We start from the raw sequence: 20,798 nt of genomic DNA, 5'->3' as shown, positions 1-20,798 counted from the left end.
TTCCCTTTACAGACTGCATCCCCAAAGTGAATCTAAAAGCCTCAGAAGTGCCTCAATCTTCCCGAAATCATGCATGGTTGAACATTTGAAATGAGCTCGCGCATCAGCCTCGGGCATTGATTCAGACTTGATTGGGGCAAGGCAAGCTGCAAGTGCTTATTTATACAACTACGTCATTTGGATGCTGTCCAAAGGGAAGAAAGATGCTGAGAGGATTAGCAAAGGGGAGAAACTACAGAGTGAGAATTTCATTAAGCGCATTGCATTAATTTAATAAGTTGATTCCAGGCTAATCAACAAGTTGCAATGTGCACATGCAGCGTGTTAAAGTCGCAGAAGAGTAGTTAGGTTAGATGTTTCAGAGGTTAGGAGTAAAAAAAAAAAAAAAAAAAAAATCAAAGGACTCCACCAACAATCTATATAATTATCATCATCTGCTGCTTTTCCTCCCTGGCAAAGAAACACTCCATCCATTTGTAGCAATCGCCCGGGGGAACGTTACATCAAAACTAATCATAACGATTAAAATCAGCTCCTCTGCGAGAGAGAGGCAAGAGGCAAGTTGGAGGCAGGAGCAGTGAGGGTGTTGTAAATGCAGAAAAAAAAAGAGATTTCTTTATTTGATTTTATAAAAACATAAACTCTGCAAAGACTCCGGCAGTGCTGCTGCTGTGATCTGTTCCCTTGCTCGGAGTTTTATTCCGCAGATTGGTTTAGACTGGGGCAGAGACATGAGCTAATTGTATCCTGATCTTTGCCTTGAGGGGTTTCGGAGCCCTGGAGCAAGTATTCTCTGTATTTTGTTCTGTCTACCTTAGCCAAGCTATTGCATTTCTCACTGGTGTAGGAAGAGAAGCGGATCGGGCGCCAAATCGGAGGGAAAAGGTGCCTAAAAAGATACTTTATGCCGCTCCATGTTTCAGGTAAGCGGGGATTTATTTCGTTTGCTTTTATTTCCGTGGCTGGATGGACTGGGACATTGAGGCGCAGCAGCTTTTACGCATGTGCCAAGCGATTCAAGCGGTACAGTTCTTTAAAAATGTTTAACCACTTCCTGGTTTTTGTTCTGTAGTTGCTGTACAAATGTTTGCGCGTGGGTATAATCCACGAAGCTTTTGGTACGTCTGATCGAAACAAGAAGCGGATTTGTCTGCGATCTTGTCGAGCAAACGCTTTACTTGTCCACCGTGTGAATTCGCTCCTGGCGCGTTTCAGCTGCGACCACATCGCCGTCCCCGGGTCTCTGTTGCTGTGTAAACTTGCTCTTAACTTACTCCAACCCACGTTTCTCTTCACTATGTATATTTTTTTAAACGAGTTTTGTCGTGGAGCAGTCATTTTCCCTGCTGGCTGCCCTAGATCTTCTAATGAAAGACGCCATTGTGGAGTAATTTTGCCGCAGGCGTTTTTCGTATTCCGAAAGACAGGCTGTACCTTTTACACACGTCAGTGCAGAATCTGTGAATCATCCTTTAATACAAGCCTCAGCCGTGTTAAGAGATTCACATTTATGTAAACGAAGACGAAAATGGGAGCTTATTTCGTCCTCTCTACTCTCCGTTGGCTTTCCGGCAACGCCGTGCGTAAACCACTCCGAGGTCCGGAAGCGAATCGGCAAATATAGTTTTGTAAGTCATAATGTAGCCCTTATTTGTCCATTGGGACATGTACTGCTTAAATAAACACGCATTAATCCTCATAAAGTTTATACTTGAATCCACCCTGAGCATGAAATGGAGCATTAGATTACTTAAAGATTCTTCACTGCACAGCGGGGAGGACGAGACTTTCAGTGATTTATTAAGAGTAACAATAAGATATCAAAGCCCTCTATGTTTAGCCAACATCATGTTTCACCAGTTTGAGAGGGTTTGAGAATAACCAGAATGACATTGCGAGATTGAGATGTTGGGTTGTCTGGACTGGTCACTTGATGGCGCTGTATTAACAAAAGCGTACTACTACAGCTTCAGCACAGCATCTGAACATCTGTTCCCCAGTCTAACTGCACTTCTCATCACTCTGGTCGGCTAAAAGACACATGTTTAAAATGCAAGAAAGTGAGTTCATGTTAGGCTCGTTAAACATCACCATAAGTTCAAAGTAAGTGGAGCTTTATTTGCCCGGCGGTAGCTTCATGCAGTGGATTACTGTTGTAATAGTTCAGAGGCTCTGACACTCCTGTAACCTGGGACAGTTTGGTCTGTGTCCACAACACTGATCACATTTCCTTCTTTATGATGTCATAATGCTACATTAGCTCCACAATGAATGACTCTACTCTGTAGAAAAAAAACTCAAGCAGTTCTATGTATTATGTTCTGCCAGCAACACTTGGATGTAAAATCTCAAACTTTGCATCAGCTCAGATTGTTTTTGAACTCTTTTTTTTAATTGTTCCAGCGTTATAGTGCTGTTTATTCTTGAACACAGATTTGATAACCATGCCCACCCCCCACCCCCAATTTTTTTTTTTTTTTTTAAATAAATAAATAAACATTTTCTATTACTTAATTACTTTGTTCCTGTAAACCTATTCTTGCCTTTAGGAAATAAGCTTTTACTCTGAATATTTTTCAAACTTGCTAACTTAGAAAAGGGTCGATACTGTGGAATCTGAAGAAATACATTCAGCTCAAAGTATGAAGTACAATTAATGCAAACCAAAGGTAATGTTGCACTCAATATATATACATATCTGAACTTCAAAAAAGACGTTATAACCTGACTCAGACTGCATGTCAACTTGTTGTGAGAGATTAAAACAAGAAAATATTGATGACATTTCTTCAGTTTCACCCAAATACTTAATATTAGCAAACAACTGTAGATACACCTGTGCAGACCCCCAGCCCTCAATATTAACCCTGGATGTCCAGTAACTCACACAACAGGCTCAACAGTGACTGAAGTTAACCTTAACTCTGTGGACATTTGTATCAAATGGCCGTGGGCAACGAAGCAGAGACAACCCATCCAGATTATGTAAATACCAGTCTGCCAGCCTCCAACTGAATGTTAATGTTCTGATCTGAAATGCTAATTGTGTCTTCTGCGATATTTCGAAACAGTGCATGCAGAGCTGCATTGTGGGATGGAAAAAATGAACGCCATAGTTTGTTGTTGATGTTGAGCCCAGCGGGACCTTTGATTATTACGAAGCAGACAGGTAGTTGTTCCCGAAGCTTTAGGAGCATTTTTTGGGGTATTAGATTACTAATCATGTAAACAGAGCTGCAGTGTGTGTTCCTTGAGATAAAGAAGATAGTTTTGCACAAAGTGCCTTGAAAGACTTAATACCAGGGATGGAAAATAACAAGAGCAACCCAAGTAGTTTGATGCATCGTGCCTGTTTCAGATTTGTATGTGCATACTGTGGTGCAACACAATTATACAAAATGGTAAAACAAGCAAATTCCTGAATCACTTATACATTTCAGCTTGTTTCACAAAGGCTGGAAACTTTGGGAACATGGCTCTACAAACAACTATACACAGGAGACTTTTTTTTTTTTTTTTTTTTTTTTTAGCTCTGTGCCAGATTCAAAGTGCAACAGGTAGAAAAACGCTGTTGTGGAAGATGTGATGTGAATATCTGCAGCTGATTGTTGATGAATTATGACAATGTTGTGAGCTTTGACCTTGTCCTTAAGATAAAGAGTACAAGAAATAACTTTAAAAGGCGCGCAACGCATGTATCTTAACTTCCAACAACTCGGAGTGATTTTGTGATAAAGGCTAGGAGCTGTTTTACCCCCATCCACCACCCACCCACCCACCAACCCAGCCAGCCACTAGTTCTCTTTCACCCTCTCTTCTCTCTCCCCTGCAATTTTCCATAATGCCTCACAGATTTTACACTCAATCCACCTTTGCGATGACAAGGCTTTGAGGAAATCCAATTCCACCAAGCTGTTTTCAGAACTTACTCTCCACAGGCACACACACAGACACGCACACACACAGCACCATCTCCACAAATTAGTCAGGGAACAAATTACCTGCATTCTGAGTGTGATCCCACGCACTTTGCCGGCTGCCTTACACAGGTCCCCTTTTGAAGAGCAGCCATGTGATTTCTCTCTCTCTCGTGCCCCGCAGGCCCCTTTGCCTTCTGCGAGGGATTCTGGAGTTGAATTTTAAAACTATGTATGGCTGCTGCCTGCGCTTATCAGCGCGTGCACAAGCGGCATGCAAATCAGACCAGGATCACACACCGCATTGGAGGCCTGCACTCAAAGGCAAGCTTAATTGCTAATTGGGTATCTAGGTGTGAAACTCACACTGCCAATGAGAAGCAGGAGTGTGGATGTTTTAAGGCCAGTGGTTGAACTAATTAATTTTAATCTGAATGTTATTAAAATTTGTGGATTCCCTGCATTTTCTGTGCAAAGAAAAAAAAAACAGCCCAGGAGAGTGCTGTTGTAGGAGTTTGAACAGCAATTGGACATGTTGTGGTGCGGGTTTCTACTCTGTGGTGTCATCAGTGTGGTGGTTTTTGAAAAACTCATGTGGTCATTGGTGGTTGTTTCTACACTCTGCAGGAGTCACACAGTTTACTCTGATATCTGCCGAGAGCAATATCGAGAAACTAATCAACAAGATGTTTTATGTCCTCTTTTGTGAGGTGACTCATGCATGGTCCCGTTCCCCTTTGACGTTTTTGCACATATATCACACTTTATATCAGTTATTATCAGTGTATACTGTGATATGAGAAGTTTAAGTAATGCATGAGGGCGTCTGGAAATGCTGTTAATGATTGCAGCCATTTTGATGAGCAGGAGCTAAAGAGTGAAGTGTGTGTGTGTGTGTGTGTGTGTGTGTGTGTGTGTGTGTGTGTGTGTGTGTGTGTGTGTGTGTGTGTGTGTGCGTGTGTGTGGGTGGAGGATATTAAGGGGCCATTTATGCCCAGGTGGATGAGTGGGTTGGTCACCGTTTGGGTCCTTTCACTGAACTTTGTGGGTCTGTTATTTCGAGGGAGCGTGTGATCAAATCTGCGGCTGAACAATGAGCATCTGGAGCAGTGTGACTTCGTGTGCAAACATTGCTCCTAAAGGGCAAAGGCCAGATGTGACAGGTCCAGATGTGCGCCCGGACCCCGAGTCGACAACGAGATGATCCTTTTTTTTTTTTTATGCCAGGCAGGATTAGTATTATTCTGAAAATGCGACACTCATACCTGCCACTGAAACAGCGACAGCCCAGAAGAGCCGCGGGCGCTACAATGCTAATGTTGTCGGGGGCTTTGACTTCTCCCAGCCATTGCGAAGACGCTGCTCCGTGTGACAGCCACGGCGCCGCTCTTCCCCCGGTGCTCGCTTTTCACGCCTCTCCACATTTGGCAGGTGTGCGTTGGTGTCAAAATAAAGACGAGAGACCGACCGCGATCCTATCTGCACACCTTAAAGTCTGCGCCGTAATGGACGAAACGGACATCATGGACTTAACGCATCAGAAAGCGAGGAAGCGACCGCGTCCAATCAGTTCCGTGGATGAGTCGGTGCACGCGTCGCTCAAACGGCTCCCGATCCGAGCGGCGGAGTGCAGGGAGCCCTCTTCACTCATGTTCTCAGTCCGAGGAGAGCCGATGCCCGCTGCGTCTCTCAAGCAGAATGACCACTCGCTGACATCCTCTCCAAACACAGTGATGCCGGCGCAGGTAAAACGCGTAAAGTCCGATTTCATCTTAGAAAAAAAAGGGAGAGAGAACTGACAGTTAGTGTGGGGTCGAGCTGTCACTCCTGCTGGAGGAGCGCAGTGACAGACACTTAGGTTTTGTTGAATGTTCAGTGGGTATATGTCCGGAGATGTCACGTTTTTGTTAGCATTACGCACGCACAATCCTCTATTTAATTTGGTTAATCCATATTTTGGATGCACATATGATGGTTCGATCTGCAGGTATTGTCAGCGATTGTGATGTTGCACACACACACAAACACACACTTCCCTTTTTCTCCCATCTTTTCTCTGGCTGTGAAACTTTTTGGAGGGGTGAAGTCATTTTCTTCTGAGAGCTCTCACAAATTGTCTGCTAATGGTGTTTGTAGGTTAACAGGAGACAATTCCTCCAAATCCTATTACAGTATTCAAATCAAGAGTCATTATTGCTCATTTTCCAAGACTGTGAGATTGATGCTTCAAATTAATTTGGTTTTGGAGATTATGGCCCACAGGAGTGGATGCTTGTGGATTGTGGCAACATTCAGGTCAAGGTCAGGCTGCTCCAACTTGCAGAGAAGAAAAATCTTTCTTTTCACTCCTGACTGAAGAGTGTGTTAGGTTACAGAAATGTGAAAATTGCTGTTTCTTTCTTCTTCTTTTTTTTTTTACACAGAAGTTAATTTTCTAAATCTCATTTTTTAACTCCCTTGTGGTTGCAAAGCTGTATTCACATCTTGATCTGAAGAAGAAAAACAGAAATCAAGATATCTTCCTGTCGAACTTACCTTCCTGGGTTGTAATTATTTCTCCCTCTATTTTGCCTTACAGGATCATCGCTCCAGTATGTCCAGGCCCATGATCACACGGTCGCCAGTGTCTCCCTTAAGTAACCAGGGCATCCCCACACCTGCACAGCTCACCAAGTCCAATGCTCCTGTGCACATCGATGTGGGCGGACACATGTACACCAGCAGTCTGGCCACATTAACAAAATACCCAGAATCCCGGTGAGTCAACTCTAACATTCATTTGTAGTTTATGTTTTAGCTGCAGATATAGTTGGTTTTTTTTCAATAAAAATGTTTTGTTTTTTTGTATTTTGCTCATAAAAGGAAGGGAGGATTTGTGGAAGATTTGGTTTCTGTACAAGTCAGATGTGTTTATCAGCAACAGAATGTCATCCTGTGACATTAAACAAATGTCACATCTCTTCAAATCACAAAAATATCTTGTGGATGTATTTGGCGGAGAAACTGAGTTTGGTTTTTAAAAGTTTACTCTTTTTTTAAAGGATGCACTATCAGATGCTTTTGGTTCATCAAAAAAGCCCAGAGTTATTTTTGAGTGGTAAACAATTTGCAGGAGCTTCGAGTGCAGAATGCAGAGCACAGACAAAGGCAACTTGGTTATTCTGACAGATGTCACAGCAGCAGTAAAGGGCCAAAGGGCATGGGGCCATCTGGATGCCGGAAGGCTGAACTGTCGCCCTGAGCCTGAGGCCCGAGGGTGACTGGCACCCTGCCTCAGGCAACCAACTACCAGCTGGCCCTGACCTTCTCAGACCACCTCTGCTTTTCAATTCTTTCTTTCAATGTGTGCATATCTGTGCGAAGGTGTAAAAAACCTTTCAGAGCCTGTGAGTGAGTCACATCCCTCTGCACATGCTCTTGCTTCACTGTATAATTTCTCCCTCTCTCTCTTTCTCTCTCTCTCTCTCTCTCATTTTTTCCACCTCACTTGACAAGGTGCTAGAAACAGAAACTCAACAGCTCACGACAAACTTTAGCATGCACAAATAGAAATATATAAGATTGCTAATGTTGTCATGTTGTCACCCTCCCTCCCTCCCTCCCTCTCTGCCTCCCTCTCCCCTCTCTGCGGGTAGAATCGGTCGTCTCTTTGATGGCACAGAGCCCATAGTCCTGGACAGCCTGAAGCAGCACTACTTCATTGACAGGGATGGACACATGTTCCGCTACATCCTCAACTTCCTCAGGACGTCCAAGCTCCTCATTCCAGACGACTTCAAAGTGAGTGCATGTCCATCCCAGAAACTGTAAAGTCCTATCAGCCAGTCAGCAACTTAGCACACACAATGAATGCTAAAGCCGGGGTATGCCTTTGGTCACTGGACCTCCAAAAAATAAACGGTTCCCATGCTGGAGACTAAATATGAGAGCAAACAAAGCTCAATCATTATGCATGTACTCATCACGAGGTTAAGCTTGATCCCCTCCAGCTTCTAGCTGCTGCAGATGCTTTGGAGATATGTCAGGAGAACAATCATTTTGCATCAGGACAAATAAATAAATCTTGTGGCGCCACATTTCTTCAGAGCTCTCTATTCCCATGCCAAGTGTCCATCCAGGGTGAGTCTCACTGTATGTGACACGTTAGAATTCCCCCTTTTTTTTTTAACTTTATGTGTCATTAAGTCAGTAATTACTTAACTAGCCCCAGGAGAAAACAAATCCTACATTATCTGATGGACTGTCCACACTGTGACTCAATCAGTGGAAAGTATGTCAGCTAAAAAAAAAAAGCAAAGACAAAAGAAAGTCTCAAGTTCAAGCTGAGGCCACATTCACATTTAGTTGATTTTTATTTTTTTATTTTTTAGAGGAGCAAAAAGGAGAAAAACTGGGATGTGTTGCGTTTCAGGCCCTGCAGTCCTGCGGGTAAAGGATCTGCTCCTCTACCCCACACAGCCCTGTGTTACATGTCGCACTACATCTCCTCCACTCAGATTTTTTTTCTAATTTTTGTTGAATAGTGTCTTCGCCGTGGTTTATTGCTTGTTCATGCAGAACAGTGGTTTTCAGACTTCTTTGTTGTTGTGTTTCTGTTCAGGATCGGCATAAGAAGGAAATCACAACTTGTAACTGATTCTGTTTATAGATATTTTTGCGCTGTAGCATTGGAGAAATGTATTTTCTGCTTCATTAAGCTGCTAACTTTTTACAACTCAGCCCAGCCTACCTAAAAAATACAAGACTTATATTCATACGGTAAATATTAATGGTAAATGTTTTCTGTTGGATTGGTGACCAAATTCCTGAGTTTTATGTTTAAAAAAGGAACAGGAGAGATTTTTTAGCCAGGTTGATTTCATTTGCATGTGAGTAGCTGTTAATAAAAACATAATCCATACAAACAAGAGTGTTTATCTTACATATTTTATATATTTGTATCACATATTCCAAAGTATTTTGGATGTTTTCAGATTATTACAGTGTTGAATTTAAGAACCAGCAGGAGTCACATGATGTTCTCCCCTATATATTGAAATTATACTGCATGCTTCTTTAAAACAATACAGTTTGTATGGTATACCTGTACAAAATATAAATATTTTAAATAGATATTACTGCATTGATATGGTCAAATGTTAAAGGGTAACTGGGCTCATTTTAGCTACCCTTGAAGTATTATTTTGACATTGGCTTTACTTATTAGGGGGCATTAGAGATGTTTGACATCACATCATCAGTATCTTAAACCTGTAGGCCGTATTATGAAGCACTTGCTTTGATGATGAGAACTGAGGCTTGAAAAGCTGATCAAGTTGAACTCACATTAACATAACCACCATAACATCAACATCTTTAAAATGTTCGACCAAAGTTGCCATGTTTAATAAATAAATGTGATCCTCCTCCTGTAGGATTACAGTCTGTTGTACGAGGAGGCACGGTACTTCCAGCTGCAGCCAATGCTGGCCGAGCTGGAGCGCTGGCGTCAGGACCAGGAGCTGAGCCGGGTGTCCCGCCCCTGCGAGTGTTTGGTAGTACGCGTGGCTCCTGACCTGGGCGAGAGGATCACACTCAGCGGCGACAAGGCCCTGATCGAAGACGTGTTTCCGGAAATCGGCGACGTCATGTGCAACTCTGTCAATGCCGGCTGGAACCACGACTCCACGCACGTTATCCGCTTCCCTCTGAACGGATACTGCCACCTCAACTCTGTTCAGGTATTGAAAACAGCTGTATCTTCATTTTGTCATTTTAGCCCTCATAACCTTAAACACTCAATCTTTTCTATTAATTTCCTTTCTATTGAACACAGAAGAAGTTAACCAAGGTGACCATGTGTTCATTCAGCCTTTTTATCTGCTCTAATACTGTAGATATTTAGAGTTTTACTGATGTCAGATGTCAAAATCTCTTTTTTAATCCAAACGAATCACAAGAACAGCCTCGCAGAAAAATGAGCCCTTTGATGAGTTCATCAAAGCATCAATTTAGAGAGCCATCATTACACAAGTCTACCACTATCTTTACTTGTCTGTGACCTGACCTGAATAATGATTTCAAGAAAAGGCTGCAAAGCTGGAGGACGGACAGTTTTTAAAAAATCATGCATCTTGGAGCACTGAAAAAAAACCTGTACATTAAAGCAGATTGTGGGCTTCAGGTCCAAGCTCCAGAAAAGCCACAGTCAATGGATTCATGGTGGATCTTAACTCTTTAAGTGGAAGATGGTTGAGTCTCAGGATCTTGATAACAAAAAGTCCTGTATGAGCAAAATATGAAAAACTAACTGACAGCAGGAGAAAGTGCTCACTTTCAGGAGGCAATTAAAACAAAACTTAAGTAAACATTACCTGTTTAAGTGTCCTTAGGGGTCGCTGTATCAGTGTTCACTTTAAAGTGAAGAATAAAAAAAAAAAAGTGTAAAACATTTAAAAAACATCATGTAAGTAGCAGCAATTCATGTGAGCTCCATGCTCCCATTAAGCAAAGTAAGAAAAGTGACGCCACATGACGTTATTTTTGTTGATCAAAGACATCCTTTATTATCGTCTGAATCAACCTGTTAGAGAAGTTTGGAGAGTTCTGTTTTTTCCACATGAAAATCTGTGATTTAGTATTTTCGACTTTCCAAATTGATGTACAAATAAGTTTCATTATACTCTTGATCTTGGCGTCACATTGACAGGACTTTAAAGGATGTAATATTATCCTGAATTTAGCAAAACAGCTTTGAGGAATGATCATATTTGTTAGACTATGATAAGATATTAAAAAGATAGCCTCTTCATACAGAAAATAAGTTTAAAATGTATTTTTTATCAGTATGTATTTGGCAATAGGGTATGCCTGTGATTATATATTGATATTCCACTGATTCATTGATGGTAGAATCCTCAGATACGCATCAATAAAAGATGGAAGAGAGGCATTTTTGAAAAGATTCACAATGATTTGGACCGTGTCTCCATTGGAGGAAGTCAAATCTCCATCTCCCTCCTAAAAAACACACAAACAAACCCGCCTATGAAGTATGTGAGTCGTGGAGAGCAAGCAAGAGAGTGAGCATGCTCCCTGGCAGGTTGTCCCCAGGCTGGGCCCATAATCCTGTTTGGTTATTAAAGCACGCCGGCGGTGGATGCTGTATCTGCGGCTAATGGAGGCAGGGCGGGGGTTTTCAGAGAAGGAAGGGGGGGCAGAGAGAGCTGCCAGCAGTAGGGGGACCTTTGTAGTTTTGGCGGAGGCTTGGGCCTGAGGGCTGGGGGAGAAAGCGAGGGGAGAGGAGAGGAGGGGAGGAGGGTGGGTTTGCTGAGCAGTCCACACTGAGCCAAGTGGCAGAGAGAAAGCTTCACTGCTCCCCGGGGCCTCTTCGATGGAATGTGATCCTACAGGCCCCCCGGACACGTCTGTATATGTCTGCGAGGCTGCGTGATGAGGAACAGCTACACACACACACACGCTGACAAACACACGTATACAACCCTGAAACAATGAAAACGAGGCAAAACGAGAGGCTCTTGGTTTTGTGGAAGACTCATCCAAATTCCCGTCACAGGCCGTATGTTGCTGCAGCTCACTCCCAAAGCTGTTTCCAATGTTAGAATAACTTGGCTGCGTATAACTAGAAAAGTTGGGATACTTCTGTGCTTTTCGAGTTTTTGCAGAAGTACCACAAAGGTCAGAGGTTACGTTAGTTTCTTCGAATTATAGTTTCAAGGAACTAGTAAAACTTTCTTAAAGGATTTGTCAGGCATCTCCTACTCAAAGTCTGCTGAAGAAAACAATACTAATGGTGCTTTTACCTCTGTAATTGTATCCTGACTTTCTTCTGACATCTTACAATTTTTCTCCTGTTCCTCCTCCCTCAGGTTTTAGAGCGTCTCCAGCAACGCGGCTTCGAAATCGCTGGCTCCTGCGGTGGAGGCGTGGACTCTTCCCAATTCAGCGAGTACGTCCTGAGGAGGGAACTGAGGAGGTCAAATCAGCGAGGACCCAATTCAAACAGGATAAAGCAGGAGCAGCTGGATTAGAAACCTCCCAGGCAGCAGGAGGTGCTAGACTTTTTTCTGTGGCAGCCTAAATGCTTCGATGCTACAGAGCTCTGTGGACTCTGTTTTTTTTTTTCGTTTCCTTGTTAATGTTTTTGCTTTTTTGAACTTGAGAACCATCTAGAGAATTAAATAATGAGGTGCAACAGGAGATTTTTTTGCCATAAGAAGATACAGGACATTTGATAAGTTTGAGATTGCGAGGACATTTGTGATTGTCTAGCCCCCATAAGCCAATTTAAAAAGGATTTATATATGCTGGATCCCCAAACAAAGTTTGTTTTAAAACTTAGAGCCTACATTAGGTTAAATATGATTTCTATTACACCCATATAAATTAAAAAGCCTTTCATTGCTGATGTAGTATATTGCAAAGCTTGTCATCAGTGAATGGATTTTGTGTCTCACTGGCAAATTGGAAAAGTCTGTTTTTACCCCTCGCTGTAAAAAAAAAAGGTCACTAATGTGTTGCTTACAGTACAGAATGTCTCAGTTGTCATGAATATGTTTTCAAAGCATCCTTTTTTTCACCATGAACATGATGTTGAATATTGTAATACCAATGAAGTGTTTTTTTTTTTTACATTGATGGAAGTTATTTTATTAAATTAAACCTTAAAATATAGCTGAAAATACTATCAGAATTAAACACCATAGTCCATTCTATACACAGTAATACAATAATTTAGTAAGTCATACATTCATTCCATTTGCCTCATTAGGGAGTTTGAACTACAAATCCCACAATGATTTAATTGGATCATAATATTCCTCTGAGTCATGACTTGTACTTTTTTTCATTGTATATGTGTGTTTTCTACATTAAATCTTTTTAAAGCACACTTGTTGTCTCAGACATGACTGAACAGATAAAAGCTTATTGTACTGCCCACTTCGAGATCACTTTTACTTGTAGCACATGTTGATATAAAGTTGGATATAAAGTATTTCTAAGATGACTGACCCACCTACGCTCCCTAGATTTGAGAAAAGAGGAATGTAGCAAAACAAAGTGAAATAAATCTCAACTAAAGCTGTCATGGTGTCCGCTTCCTGTTTTCACATTGATATTGGGATTTTTCTTACATTCAAACGTGTGAATACTTAACATTTTAATTCACTGGATCTATCCAAGCTTTTACCATCTTTAAACATCCTTAATTTATTCAAGTACATTCTTTAACATTATGTAGTGATTCTGTACCAGAGGTAAAACTACTTTACCAAGGCATTATTATACCTTGGAGGATTTGTGCTGGTGCATCAGTGACTACATGGAGCATTCTTTACTTAGTTATATTGAATAGAACCGACTTATCCACGCAAGTCCTGTCAGTTGTGCTTCCACATATCCCTGCAGGGCCAAAATACAAAGTGAAATCCCACACGGAGCCCTGTCGTCTTGTCTTCCTCCCTTTTGGCAGAATCTCCACTTTCTTTGGCTATCTACGGTTTATGCTATATGTCTCCCTTTCAGGCCTCTGTGCCCTAGATTCTCGTCGGGCTGACTGTTTTTCTCAGAGGCTAGAGGTGCAACTGAGAGTGGTGTACGGAGAGATGCTTTGCTTTAATCATAAAATCATACTTTCAGTGCCCATGTAATTAGCAAGGATTCATGGAGCAGGTAACAACATGGCAACACTCAGCTACAACTATTAGACTTTACAGACTCATACAACTGTTTTAGGTGAAATATAATTGATGTTTTATTTTTAAAATCAACATAAAACCAAATCATCAATAGTTAATCTGCATCACAGCAATTACAATTGTAAAATTCTCCACAAATACTCGGTAAATTTGGGTGCTAGTTTAGCTCAGATGTTAGAGCATGGCACCCTAAAGAGGCTGCGGTCCTCCAGGTTTGTCTCCCTGTCCTGATTCTCTCTCTCTTCACATTTCCTGTCTCTCTTTAGCAAAGACAGGCAATAAACTGTGAGATAACAGTACTATTATTGGCCAACCACATTGTTAGCTGTAAGCTAAAAGAGGTATTTATAAAGCACTACAACAAAGTGTCACCTTCATCAATTTACAAACAAACAGCTCTGTTTTAAAAAGTAATTTGTGCGCCTGTTTCTTTCGATCACTACAAAAAAAAAACGAACATGCTAACTAGATTAAGATCTTTACAACCCCAAGTGTATCGCTTTTGATCTCAATGATACTGTTTTAAAAACGGAAAGGCACTACCTACAAAATATTTAAAACATGTTATTTCAATTAGAAGCATACAGTTTAATATAAAGAAACTAAGCTTATTGGCTTTCTTGCCATGTTTTCAATAAAGAGATTGATCTTAAACTCATAACTAACTTTGGCTTTAACTCTTTTTCTCCGTAATGAAACACCCACAACTCATCTCACTCCCTCCCACTTGAGCTCCTTCAAAGTATCACTTTCATATTCATATTTAAGACACACATCTAAAGCTAGTTAGCCTAGCTTCAGTTAGCAAAAAAACTAATTGTGTAGACGGTTTTATATTTTGATCATTGTATGGATTAAACGGAGAGGATATGGAATAGTAAAGGCATATTTCCCTACATCGAGAAAGTACCAAGCTAGCTTTTCTCCTTGTTTTTAGTCTCGTGCTAAGCTAAGCAGCTACTTGCTCATGCATTATGTTGTACTGACATGGGGAGTATGGATGTTTGCATTTAAATCTCAGAATGAAAGTAGTTAACCATTTATACACGGCTTTGATGCAAATTTCTTTGGCTAACAGATAAGATTGGCTTACAAGTAGCCATTGTTTTCTGGAATAAAATGCAGTTAATGGTGCCAGAGAGAGAATGAACATGAGTAATATTAAAAACTGGTGCTTTTTGTGCACACTATGTGATTTTTAAGTTAGCTACCTGTGGGGCAGCCTAAGTATAATGAGACCATGTCCAGCCCTATCTCTACTCACTTCCTGGATTCAGACTAAGTTGAAAAGGAATTACAGATATCCTGCTCTCCGGACACAGCCTGTTGGAGAAAAGATGAATGGTATTAAGAAACTGACTTGCAGTCCTTTAGAGGACAGGGGCTTTTCAGCAGAGTATAAAGTAATTTGAGATCCTCCTCTCCGCTGTGGTGTGTCTGTGATCATGTCTCTCTCACTCGCCTTCTCTCTAGTGATTATTTCCAGTCATCAAAAGGCAGCGTAGGGCCTGGAGAAAGTGGCTGTGGCCATCTTTCCCTCACTCCCCAGGCTCTGCTTACTCACCACGAGTGAAGGTCAGTGAATGGACTCATTCACCTCATCTTCAAATCATCAGCCCTCACAGTGCTCGCTTAAACAGTACTGTGAGAGCCACTCCTAATGAATGTCCTGACTAAATACACATATATCAGGACATACTTTGTACTTTGGATTGAGTCTTTTTTCTGTTAGCAGTCCTCTCTCTTGTTCTGTGTTGATCTGTAGGTAATACTCTGTGCTTTAGGTGCCGCCTACCTTTATTGAAAAAGCCTCCTGGCCGTTTCATGCCAGCAAGATAATTATAAATGTAACCTCTGGCAAAAAAGCAAAACACAACTCCCACATCTTTCCCTTGCCATTCCTCTCCCTCTCTCTCTCTCTCTCTCTCTCTCTCTCTCTCTCTCTCTCTCTCTCTCTCTCTCTCTCTGTCTTTCTCTCTTACACTCTTTCTCTCTCCCTCAGCCTCGGGAGCTGATTTCAAATTTTCAAAGATATCTCATAGTGAGCCTGTGAGATTGAAGGCTCATAAATACCTTTATTATAATATAATGGCCACATATTTCTCGCAATTATTTCTAGTGGAAAAATTAGTTCATCTGTTTGATGAATGCCTGCACAGTCTTCTGGGCTTTAAATGTTCTTAGACGGACAAGCGCTGGTGGGATAATATCACAAATGGACACTCACTAGTGGAATAATAAGTCACAGCGGCTTTGCATCTAGAAATAGTGTAAAATGTAAATTGGAGAGGCTAAAAAGAAAAAGAGGGATTGAGCATCTTTACTGATGGATTCTTTGGGGTTGATCTTGTTTAAAAAGTGGCTGCATGCAAGAGATATCCTTGTTACTTTTGTTTGTGCAGCACCATATCAACACATAATCCCTACGTCCCCAAAGTTTTCTATTTTGCAAGAGCCCAAGGCAACTTGTAATAATCCACTTTTAATGTGTAACAGATTTTAACCCAGTAAGGTTTGATAACCTCCGCAGAGGTTTATTAGCTGGGCCATACAAAATACTTTTGCAGCAGAACAGTTTCTTGAGGAATTAAAAAAAATTGGTTGGACAGCCCAAGAGGATCACAAGAGCATTTATTTTCTGATAATTTAACACAGTGTTGGTGACTCCTCTGAAACAGTCCTTCATTACAAGAACTCAGTGATTAGGGTTTGTACCACAATACAATTTGAGGTTTTGTTTAGATAAATAAAAATGATAGCAGTTCAGATCCATGCAGCAGAACCTGAGATGTTCTGTCTTTAGGCTCTTGTAAGTCTGTAAGTCGGTCTCCAAAAACAATGCATCCTACACAATCCAACATTGTTTAAATAGACTGGGAGTTTAATGCAATGCCAGCAACTCTGTGTGGCTATAGTGAGGCTAAGTGGTGCTTTGCTATGTGTTAATGTAAGAATTTCAGCATGCCCACAGTTACAATTCCATTGATAACTTATTTGCTTAGTATTTTAGAATGTACTTAAATAAGGGACAAAGCATTTTTAACCAAGGGCTTAAGATGATAAGTAATGGCTACCAAAGTTTGACCATTCCGTGGAGTACATCAATGCCTGTGCCAGTGTTATTCGCAGAGCTCTATAGTTAAGGGGGCCACCTTAAAAACACGTGCCCTCCGCCTTAACTACGGTTGTAGCCAGTGGCGACTCTAGAGTCTGTTGGGGCTGGATCAATTGGGGGGCCCTCCAACCAGCGTACATCATGGGTGCCAGTGTCCTGACTCATACTCCTCTTCCTCTATTTTCCTGTTTCCTTCTCTCCTATAGACGGATAATTCCTCTTCATCTTTCTTTGTTGCCCTTCACTGACAAACTTTTAACAAAAAGGTTTTAACAGCAAGAATGCATGCAACGCTTAGCAAGGCAACAAGAGTGAGTGCTGTCAGATGGGGCCCCCTTAGGGAGGTTCCCTATGATTAATGTGAAAATTGCACATTTTGGGCCACTGCTGTGGCCCTCAGGGGCCCCCTGCTGGCCTAGGGCCCCAAGCAGTTGCCTGCCTTGCCTGTTGACAAGCAGCGCCTCGGGATGTAGAAATAAAAGACCCAAATTCATTTAAATCCTCCTGAGAGGAGGTGGATGGAGCTCATATCATATCGTAAATAGATATTACGCATCGCCTGCAAGGTGTAATGCGCAGAACAAATCAGCTGTTTAGGTCTGTGGGCTTCAGAAGAGACAACAAATACACCCAAACAAAAGCAGCGAATATGACACGTAGTTTGCTGTGGATACCAGAGGATACTTTTATTGACTGGACTACACAGAGGAAAAACAGATGGAGACTAAACAGGTTCGAAAGAGAGAGGGGGGTGGCTTCTTTGGAAACTGGCAGACAGGAGAGATCCCAAGCTACCTGGTGTTGCAGGTGTGTAAACTGTGAGCTAATATCCACAAACCTGGAGTGCTACAAGTGCAACTTGGTAAAAACAGTGCTTCAGGACCTTTATGGATCAGAGGATACCAGTGGCTCACATATGCTTGCAGTTCACTCACGATAATGAGTTCCCTGATATACTGAACGCTGGTTTTTTATTGCATTATAATACAAGCCATACAATCATGTCGGTCTCCCCTCAAGAAGCCAAGCTGACCAACATCTTCTGTGGATAGTATACCTACTATGAAGAGTACCTTTTTCAACCCCACTTCAAAAATAGTGAACTATCCCTTTAACATGATAACTAAATTGAGAAAGACGTTTGAAATCAGCTGACTTAACCATCAATTAAACAGAAATTCAAAAGGAATCAATAACCCTAGTAAATAACCCTAGTGGCTTAAAATTAATTTAAATCTTAAGGTTAGGAATGTTAATTTACCCTGATTCTGTATTAAATGTAGCCTACACTATGCTACTGAAAGGCTACACCGGCTTCCTTCTTGTCAAAAAGAGTAGTTTTTATACACCCATCATCAGACCCTCTACTCACCTCATGTTTATTGGCCTGTATAGTGTATGTGACAGTGCTCCTGGTGGAGGATTTGAGGTAGTGCTCCACAACATGCTGCACTCTCCATTGTTTATTTATCAGTCAGGCCTTGAGTTATGGTGCGCTTGCAGTGAGGAATTTTAGACCGGACTATGGTCGCTGCAGGCCCCTTGGCATACAGTGTACACTGAGAGGGAATCATTTATATTCTACTCCAGAGGTAACAGAAGAACATGAGATTGGGAAACAGCTCAAACACCACTCTGCTTGTGAGGCTTTAGGCACAGAAAAGTCAAGCTGTTTTTTTTTCTTCCTTTTTTTTTAGGCTGCAGAACATATTCAAGCAAGTTTTGTGTTTCTTTTTTCGATTATTCAAAAATAGTTTCTCCAAAATAAATTCAAATTTATATATATATATATATATATATTAACTGTCCTCAGTTATACCTTCATGGTTAAACATCTTGTGTGATGGAATGCTGGCTTAGGTGTACTTTTCTGCAGCAATGAAAACTGACCATTGAAGCTGCCTGTAAATGCTATAGAGCTCCATTGTAACCTGTATTGGAAAAGCCTGCAGGGCGATTTAAGCCACTGAGATAATTGCAAATGTATCCTTTGGCAATCACATCCACAAACTTGCCTCCTCCCTCACTCTATTTCTCTCATTTGCTCCCTCCTTCTTCTGGATCAGAATTAATAATGGCCACCCATCCTTGATTAAAAGGTCTCAACTGTACTGTATTGCTCACCGGTAGCCGCCTTCTCTCACATGGGCAGACCTGCATGTTAGGAGAGCTCTAATGATTCTGGAGCTCGCCATTCGAGGGCCACCCATCCATCATAGCGGTGAGGCCAGCGGCTTTATTATAATACAGAGGACAGACATGCTCCCAGGCTATGTGGGACACAATAGAGGTCTTTCAACAGACCTATAAATACATGATCTGTCAGAGTTGCTGTCCTGAGGGCGCTCTCAGCTCGGCTCAAGCCCTGCGGTCGGCCATCACTTATGCTAAGATATGCGCCAGCCCCCAGGCTAAGGCTAAGGCTCAGTTCATTTCAGCCCCTCATCAACTACCACATTCTACCCCCAGCCATGAGAATAAATAAGAACAAGATGAAAAAAAGTGATTCATTTTGATGGAGAGCAAAACCTTAACAAAACAAACAAATGGAGGGAGTGAAAACAAACAGTGATAGCTCGCAATTGATTCTTGGCAGCAGCATCTGAAAATCAGTTGCTGCTATAACATGGCGGAGTTCTGATCCAACAATACTTCAGTAGTTGGAAAATGCTGATTCTATGGGTTGCATGCCAATACTGCCAGTGATTATCAAAATATACATACACACAAATAAAGCCTTGTTTGGGATATGTGTAAGATTAGAGCAAAGCACAGCCTCCTGTCACTTTTTTCCTATAATATCATGTTTTTGAAAGTATATTTTAAGTGATAAATGCAGCTCCTCCCCCTCCTCTTCTTCCTCCTGCTGCTCCTCTCCACACCTTATCTCAGGTGAAAATCTCTTTTCACTGTTGCCTCCGAGCCAAGATCAGCAATCTGGGAGTCGGGGTGTGTTTCTTTTGGAGATTAGTGTGGATGGAGGCTGTTGCATGTAAGAATAATAAACAGGTGAACACTTCAACTCTGCATAATTCTCTATCTCTGTGCAACTCTTAATGTATGAAAATCATATTCCACCTCGGGGCTGAAAAAAAACGGCAGCAGATTATGTCCAGGGCACGGCGAGAGGAAACCCAATGACAAATCTCACCACTCACACAACAATGATCAAGAGGTAGCAGGTTGCTTTTTTTTTTTTTTTTTAATAATCTTTTTTCACCCACATCCAGGCGGTGTAGGGTGTGATTCTAGATGTTTGAAATGTAAGTATTGGTAATGTTTACACGGGGACACACTTGACTGTATCTGCAAATAACACCTTACTCCAAACACATGTTCACACACCAAACGCCCGAGTTCTTCCTGTTCCAATCCAGAGCGTAGCCCTCTTTGACGACTCCAAGGGTTATTCCGGTCCCCTTGACAGCCAAGCCAGGTGGGGTGGGGGGGGGGGGGGTAGCATTCATAATGGCTGGTGTTCTCAGTTTTGGATTTTTAGTGCCCCCTCCCTTTTACACACAACAACGCCCCCTGCACCAGTCTCATCATCCCCACAGCGCTCCCTCCCCAACTTCTTCTTCTTCTTCTTCTTCTTCTTCTTCCCCCAGATCTCTCTTTGCCACAGCTGCTGCCTCCAAGCCTCGCCCAAAGCCTTCAGGAGGCTTCCCAGCTCTCTCTCCTTTTCCCTGCAGCCAAGGAGGAAAAAGCAGGCAAAGGAGGGAAAATAAAACTTCAGGCACACCACGCAAGGCCATCTGGGTAATCTTGTTCAAAAGGCTTGAGGTGATAGCTGCAATTTACACAGGCAAAAAAAAAAAAAGAAGAAGAAGGAAAAAACAGACCTCATTTCCATACTTAGCAGCCTCAAGGAGATGAAATTGAATAAACTAAGAATTAGAAAAGAATTACAGTAAAACCAATACGGAATATTCAACATTAGTTCATTTTGTCCTTGTAACAACCCCCCCCCCCACCCCCTTCACAAGCACACGCACGCACACACATCTTGTGAAGAAAGGGAACAGTTGGGCTGACATGAAGGTGCCATGGACAACTAACAGAAGCACA

General features: G+C 41.8%; 2 protein-coding genes across 5 annotated transcripts in view; both read left to right on the top strand.

Annotated features, from left to right (window-relative positions):
- The window catches only part of ss18 (SS18 subunit of BAF chromatin remodeling complex), a 152,886-nt gene that overhangs the window by 95,459 nt on the left and 36,629 nt on the right, over positions 1–20,798 (top strand). The gene's annotated exons all lie outside the window — the stretch shown is intronic.
- Positions 545–13,003, top strand: kctd1 (potassium channel tetramerization domain containing 1). Of its 4 annotated transcripts, none has more exons than XM_061044760.1 (5): positions 545–923; positions 6,496–6,674; positions 7,553–7,697; positions 9,332–9,637; positions 11,786–13,003. In XM_061044760.1, exons 1-5 carry the CDS (start codon positions 915–917, stop codon positions 11,945–11,947), a joined length of 801 nt encoding a protein of 266 aa, XP_060900743.1. In that variant the 5' UTR covers positions 545–914; the 3' UTR covers positions 11,948–13,003. The 4 variants fall into 4 exon arrangements, with proteins under 4 accessions (XP_060900743.1, XP_060900742.1, XP_060900744.1 ...); XM_061044759.1 differs by lacking the exon at positions 545–923 and adding an exon at positions 935–1,023; XM_061044761.1 differs by lacking the exon at positions 545–923 and adding an exon at positions 1,156–1,628.

Source organism: Labrus mixtus, chromosome 8, assembly GCF_963584025.1.
Source record: "Labrus mixtus chromosome 8, fLabMix1.1, whole genome shotgun sequence".
Lineage (NCBI taxonomy): Eukaryota > Metazoa > Chordata > Actinopteri > Labriformes > Labridae > Labrus > Labrus mixtus.
This window is presented reverse-complemented; position numbering and strand designations above follow the sequence as displayed.